Below are 7,457 nucleotides of genomic sequence, written 5' to 3' on the forward strand. Positions count from 1 at the left end.
CTGAGGGGCAGGTCAGGGGCAGCCCCGGATGGACATCAGCACTGGCCTGGGGCAACTGCCACCAAGAGTAGGGGGCCCAGACTTTGTTCTCATTGTCTGCTGGTTACCCAGTGCCTGTGGGGGAGGAAGGTGGGGGCTGGCTTCCTGGAAAGGTCTCAGGCTGGTGGGCAAGTCTTTGAACTTCCCACCCTACTCAGTGCCCCTGGTTAAAGCCTGGAAGGGCAAGGTCAAAATGACAGGGCGGCTGTAAGGAGTGGAACTTCAGCCGCATGTGGCTGGTCCCGGTCCAGCTCCAGGAGTGGCTCGGGCCAAGGGGAGGCGGGCCATGGCGTGGAGAAGAGGAAGGGGGGCTGCTGTCACTCATGGGAGGGACGGGGGAGGCACCTGTCCAGGAGGGCAGGGGTAGGGGTTTGGGCGGGGCAAGAACTGGGATGGACGCGGGGCCCAAGATTCTGCGCAGGAGTGTTGCTCATGTCCCAGGAGAGAGCTCCAGGCCCCAGGGGGGCTGTGGCTGAGGCCTGGTGCAGGGGGAGAGGTGGGACACACAGACACAGGGGAGGGAGGAGGCAGGGGCTGTGGGGAGCAGAGAGCTGAGCTGCGGTGGAGAAAGGCTTCAAAACCCACTTCCCCTGCCCTGCCCTTCCGCTAGCTGTTGAACAAACAGGACATCCTGCAAATGCAGACAGAAGGTGGCCTGTGAACCCCGGCGGGTGGCCGTCCATCCCCATTTCCTCCTGGAGGTCAGATTCAAGCACCCTAGCCAACACAACTGTCCTTTGGAAGGACTATCGAGGGCAAATGGCGTCGCTGCCACAAAATGGAGAGAGGCTTGTGGCCAGAATCCTGGAGGTCCCCTAGGCTCCTCTTAGTTCTTGTGAAATGAAAGCCACCAGCAGGACCAGCAAAGGTCTCTGGCCCTGCAGGGGCGAATATGAATTACCTCACTGCGCTAAGTAACCCAACTAAACCAGGGGCCTGCAGAGGACAAAGGGAGTGTGGAGAGTCGCAGAGGGGAGAAGCCATCCTGTGATCTGTTGCAGAAAGGACAGCATCTGGGGGCTCCTGGGTGGTGGCTCAGTTTGTTAAGTGTGACTCTCAATTTCGGCTCAGGTCGTGATCTCGGGGATGTGAGATCGAGCCCCGCATCGGGCTCTGAGCTCAGCGTGGAGTCTACTTGAGATTCTCTCTCTCCCTCTCCCTCTGCACCTCCCCCTGCTCTCTCTAAAATATATATTTTTTAAAGACAGTGTCTGTTATTTTGCAACCGTGCTATGTCATACCGATTTTAATGTATTACACCCAGTTTCCTCTCTTTCCGCCACCATAACATAGGGGGGCTGTGCTCAAAGTCTGTGGTCATAGACCCCCTTTCACACTCTTAAAAATGGTTGAGGACCCCGAGGAGCTTTGGTTTAAGTGAGTTATATCAACATTTAACATGGAAGAAATTAAAGCCAGTAGCTTTTAAAAATATTAACTCATGTAAAAACAATAAATCCATTATGTTAACTTCCTTTAATGAAAAATAACCGTATTTTCCAAGACAAAAGGAAAAAAGTGGCTGAGCAGAGGAGTGATACTGATTTTGCATTTTGCAAACCTTTCTGGTCTGGCTGAGCAGAAGGAAGGCAACCGCCCTCCTGTGTCTGTTCCTGCACCCCGTCTGTGGCCGCTCGGTGGGAGACAGGAGGAGAATGGGCTTCTCCCGGAGGTACGGTTGGCAAAGGGGGGACCCTGTCGTGGTCATTAACTTCAATCCACACCTTCTAGAATAGATGGGAACATGACAAACCAGAGGAGGGCGAGACACCTCCAAGGATGCTGGATTGCGGGTCGGATGAAGTGATGGGTGAAGCAGCCAGGGATCGGGATCGGGGTTGGGGATCACCTCTCTTCTCCCTGAGGAAGGAGCCACTGCCTTGCTGGGCGCACAGGCGGAGCAGGCTAGATGGGGCTGGTAGTTCTGACGTGTAAGCATGGGGCAGGGTGTATGTCAGACCGCTGAGGGGTTGGTGCACTTTCGTCCTCATCCTTGGTGACCCAGTATCTGAGCGCCCTTCCTTTTTAGGCAAAGCCTCCACTGAGTGGGTTCTGGCGGCGGTCTCCCTCCTACTAAAGCTAAAGGGGCCAGAGAGTCTCTGGAGAGGAAAGCAAGCAATCATCTCCCTCCTGGCAGAGACAGCCGAGGATTACTTGTGGCCGAGGGTAGGGGTGGGGGGTGGCTGGTGGCATGTGCTACGTTTGGTGGCATGTGCAGTGTCAGGTGGCCGAGTGGGCCCCGCGATGCACCCCGGCCTGGGTTTGGGGCAGCACGGCTTCCCTTGACCCCCATGCACCCACTGGATCCCAGGCCTCCGGTCAGCGCGGAACTACCCTTTGCTCCTGACAGTTCCGTGTGTGGAGTCCATCCTGTCGCCTCCTGCCACCCACAACCCAGGAGCAGGCAGACGGGAGGGCCCGCCTCTTCTATCTCGATGTGGCCGAGGCCCCTCTACTCTGCTTCTTCCGAGCCGGGAAGCATCCTGCAGAAACCGCCCCGGGGCGGCCTCCGAGGACAGCGAGGTTGCAGAACCGTCCTGGGTGGGGCCTCCAGGGCCTCGCCCTAGTCTGCGGAGGGGTCTAGGCGCAGGGTCTTCCTCGTCTCCCCTCCAATGCCTTGTCGCCCCCTCTCCAAACAGATTTCCTCATTTTTATTAGAAACAATGAACTTTCGGAAGATTACAGGATGTTTGTAAAACAGCGGAGGAAAATCATTCACGATCTACTACAGATGTTGTGATTCCTTTCGTCTTTAAAACTATGTTGCGACATCGGTGCAGCCTGTCGTGGTTCCCTGGGCGTGTGCTGGCCCACCCCGCCGAGGGCCTGGCTTGGCTTTGTGCTTCGGCCATGGAACCTGTACCCCCCCCACCCCCCGACATACACCACGGGGGGCCGGGGGCCGTGTGGTGCTGGCGGGGGCTTGGCCTGGCCTCGTGTGCTTCTGCCAGGGGAAAGAACGTGCCCCAGGAAACACTACTCCTTCGCCGGGGACCCAGGACAGAACCGGGGCGCGCTGTGGAGCCCATACCCGCATCAGACCCACAGCCTGCACCGTCACCCCCGCAGCGGACTCGTGGCCCGGGGAGCGGGGGTCTGTACTCGGAAGCCGCGGAGATTTCTGAGCAAAGGCGAATTCATCATCCTACAGGAGAAACCGCAGGTACAGAATTTGACACGTGTGACATACTGGGGAGAGTCTGCGTTGCAAAAGGCAATTGGTAAGTCCACAGGCACAGCAGAGAGATTGTGTTTTACAGACTGACATTCCACACCTTGTCACTCCCGCTGTTTTTATCTAATGCTTTTGACGCCAGCACGACAGGGGATGGCCCACCTGGGGGAGAAAGCTGATCGCTATCAGACCCTGGCTCTCTAATGCTGGGGGGCTGGGTGAGCGCGGGAAGGACCCATCGCGGTGGGGAGGGACTGCACCCCATGTCGAGAAGCCCCTAGCCTGAAACGGTAGGCAGGAGGGGCTGGGATCCCCCAAGCCCTACCTTGCATTCCTCCAGCAACCTGCGCCTCCACTCCCAAATCTTACTCAAGTGCAAGTCAGTGTCTTTGGGATATTGTCTGGGAGTGGAAATGTGATCAGGGGCTCTAGGCTCCTGAAAACAAAGAGGGGCCTGAAGTTCTGGGTGGCATTTTGCATATCCCGCTCTTGGCTTTTCCCTCCCACAGGCAGGCTGCTGTGATGAGCCCTATCTTCTTGTGGCCACTTTCGATTGTGTACTTCTCGAGTGTGGGGAGGGATGGCATTTGAATCATGGCTGGCTCAGAGTAGGTCCTCGATAAATATTTGAGAAACGAATGAATCCTTGTTGACAAAATGTTACTGCTGCCCAGGGCTGCTTCCCACATTCCGAGAGCTGGTGTAAACGGAGAGTGCGTGCATGTGTGTGTGTGTGTGAGAGAGAGAGAGAGACAGCGAGAGAGCTTGGCATAGTCCAGGGGACTGAACTGAGCTGTGGCGTCCTCAGGCTTTCAGGGAGCCAGGCTCCCAGGACTAGCTTTTGTTGCTGGCATGGCCCCTCGCTGGGTAAATCAAGTTATTGACTTGCAATACTCGACTAGCAATTTGGATCATTTTTACTAAGTTGCTAATGATAAAATGGATTCCCTTTCCTTTTCTCCAGTAATAATATCACTACACTTTTCTATTTCAATCTCCTTTTGAAAGTATTTATTTGTTCTCAGTCAGAAGAACATTATTCTCCCAGAATTTGGTTTTTGCTTTTCTGATTCCCTGGTGTATCACTAGTACCTAAATAAGTACCCAGGACTTACTTTACAAATAACCTCTTCTTACCCTGTTGCTGACAGATCAAAAAGTTTGGACCTTAAAATAATACCTGATCCTGCTGGCCATGTTTTGGTTAAGGCTACTCTTTCCAGCATTCTGATGACAAGTAACATTTTTTTTTATTATAGCCAAGCAATATGCTAAGACTCTCAGCAATGAACAAATCACTTGTTGCTTATTTTGGTTGTTCCTGAAGACAGGTTACTACCTGTGTTGGAAAATTAGAAGGTGCTAAATTAACAGTATCGCTTTATGGCCTGGTATCACACCGGAGCATGTCACCTGTTCCCAAAGGATGGTGGCTCCTCCCTCTACTAACAGAGACCTTAAAACTGTGTAGACTGAGTCGTCTAACACCTGAATATTAAAAGCCACGGGATTTTCGATCCCTATATTCATGCTGGTACTTTGAGAAGATCCTGTACTGGGTACATATTAATGTTTTAAGCAATCTTTAAGGACAGCTGCAATAGACATATATCTTCACACAGAAACTTAAAAAAATACTGTCACGTAATACATTGTAATGCACAGAACTAGAATTCAACAAAATATGTTGCTAAAATATTCATATAAATATCATATATGCATGGATTCATTTCATTAGAAAAAGTCACCTTTTATGATATTAAAGACCAGTATCAGCAAAGCCCAAAGAAAAACTATTTTAACAGGAGGAACACTAAAAATAACAACTCTAAGGCTTATAAACAAGTGGAGGGAAAGAGAATTCTTTACATTTGCTATCATGTCACAACAGGTACAATCTGAAATACAACTATAGACTAGCAGTGTATAAAAATACTTTGAAACAATACTTTCGATAGTCATGGTACCATTAAAAACAAAACAAAACCCAGTTGTGTATTTATTTCGTTTGAGGACCTACTATTCAACTGACTGCTCCCAAGCTAGCTTTTAAAGCACTAGCCTGGAATGCAAGTTCTCTCACACGTATACACCACACACACACACACACCCCACACGCACACATGCATGCGCACACATACACAGAGCCATGTATTAAAATAACCTCCTACATCTATGGTGCATACTGAAGAGTGACTGACAGGCATCAATCTCAAACAAGGCATGAGATGATGATGTTTGGGGCCTATTTTCAGTTCCAAGTTTGGGATGGATGAACACAGAGGCAAAAGTAAGGTGGATTTTGCGTGTGTATATGGTTTCCGATCCACAGATGGGTGCTCCCCAGAAGAGTTTAATCCGGCATATCAATATTTAACTTGGGAGGCGGGGGAACATATTTCCCAGGACTCTGGGTTATAACTACCCTGGCCTTCTTTCCAAACATCGGAGCAATTTTAGGAGCATCTGGAACTGAGGTTTCTTCAGCATCTTCACTGTCTTCATGATGTAGATCATAGGAAATGTTCCCATATTCTCTTAAAAATGGGAAAATTTCAAGCAGAAACTGACAGAAATCTCTGCGAATACCAAACCACCAATGGTTGCCTCCTTTTCGCCTAAATGTCGTGGCCATTAGAGTTATTAGCGAAAGCCAAAGGGGGACAAATATGGAGATGTAAGAGAATGTATTGTGGCCATCTAATCTGTGAACCAGCAGAACCTCAAAAGTGAGCAGGGGCACGACAATCGTTATCCAGCTGATGGCCATGGTCACATGCGTCCTCCGCTGTTCCGCAACCACATCCAAGGAGCGCAGGAACAGGAGGGACCAGACGATGTAATAGAGGACGACTAGGCAGAGGAATGACATGAGAATCCACAGAGGCACGAACACCACCAGCCACGGCCAGTGGATAATCCTGTCCAGCCTCAGGGCGATGAAGATGAACTGCAGGATGTTGACAGAGCACAGGATCTCCAGCTCTAGCGACCTATCGTGTCGGAAGCCCCAGACGCAGGCGGCCACGGACACTGGGGATACGAAGAAAAGTGGCATGAAGACGAGCAGCCAGAAGTGGGTCCCCCTCTCCACCCTGTCGCAGACCAGGACTTCGAACATGAGCAGCAGCAGGTGGATGGCCACGGCGATCAACATGGCTTTGAACTCCACGCAGGCCTCCCCCTCGGTGCGGTATCGAGGGTTGCGGGCCCAAACGGCCGCGCCCACCGAGGCGCCGGCGATGACCAGCAGCTTCCACAGCCATATGGGGGCGAAGACGGCCCAGTAGCTCCACTGGATGATGCCGTCCAGGCGGAGGGGCAGCAGCACCGAGAAGAGCAGCAGGCTGGCGTAGATGAGGAACTTACTCGGGTTGAAGTCCTGGAACAGGCCCCTGGGGTTCATGGCGAAGCCGCCGCCAGCCCACCGGGCCCGCTGCTCCGCCCGACTCGGCGGGCGCCGCGTCTCCGCCGCTTCCCGGGCCCGCCGCCTCCCCGGCCGGCCTGCCGCAGGCCTAGGTGGGCAGCGGCCGGGGCGGACCCGGAGGAGGTTCCGACCCGCGGCGCCGAGTGGCCGGAACACGTGCGCGCGCGGTCACGTGGCCCGCCCGGAAGCGCGGCGGGGGGTGGGCGTGCGCGTGCGCGCCCGAGCTCTGCCCGCTACCCGAGGGCCCCGGGCGGCGCGGCGTCTAGGAGCGTGGCGCTGCCTCGGCCCCGCCGCCCGCCTTATTCCGTACCCATCCGGAAAGCGGCTCCTGCGTGTGGCGCCGGGAGGGACGGGGCCCGGCGCGCCGCTGACACCCCGGCGGCCGGTTGGCTGACTTCGGGAGGACGCTTCCTGCCAGCGTCGGCAGCGGGAAGGCGGGAGTGAGCTCACATCCTCCCGGCCGGCCCAGGGGCCGGGCCCCGGGGGCGGGGCCAGGGGCGGGGCCGGGGCGGGGCCCGCCGGGGGCCTCCCCTCGCCCGCAGCTGACGCCGGGGCTGCGGCACCGTCGTGAGGTCGGGCGCTGGCCGCGCGCAGGGGCAACGGTGTGGGCACGAGCGAAGGCGCGTGGCCGGGCGGGTGTGGGAGTTTGGGAGCGACGGGGTGGGTGCCGGGAGCTACGAATGCGCAGGGCGGGGCGTGCCTGTGTGGAGACGTGAGTGCGCTTGGTGTGTGTGCAGTGAGGCGGTGGGTTTACCCTGTGCCGACGAGGGGGGGCCCGCGCGGGGTGGGGGTGGGGGCTCTGCCTGGAACAGATGA

General features: G+C 55.0%; 1 protein-coding gene across 1 annotated transcript; it reads right to left on the reverse strand.

The window, feature by feature from the left end:
• Positions 1-4,943: 4,943 nt before the first annotated feature.
• On the reverse strand, positions 4,944-7,049 carry TMEM185B (transmembrane protein 185B). The gene has a single exon (XM_035008202.1). The coding sequence runs from the start codon at positions 6,618-6,620 to the stop codon at positions 5,568-5,570; it is 1,053 nt and encodes a 350-aa protein (XP_034864093.1). The 5' UTR covers positions 6,621-7,049; the 3' UTR covers positions 4,944-5,567.
• Positions 7,050-7,457: the final 408 nt, after the last annotated feature.

Source organism: Mirounga leonina, unplaced genomic scaffold (genome assembly GCF_011800145.1).
Source record: "Mirounga leonina isolate KUSES-001 unplaced genomic scaffold, KU_Mleo_1.0 Mir_151, whole genome shotgun sequence".
NCBI lineage: Eukaryota > Metazoa > Chordata > Mammalia > Carnivora > Phocidae > Mirounga > Mirounga leonina.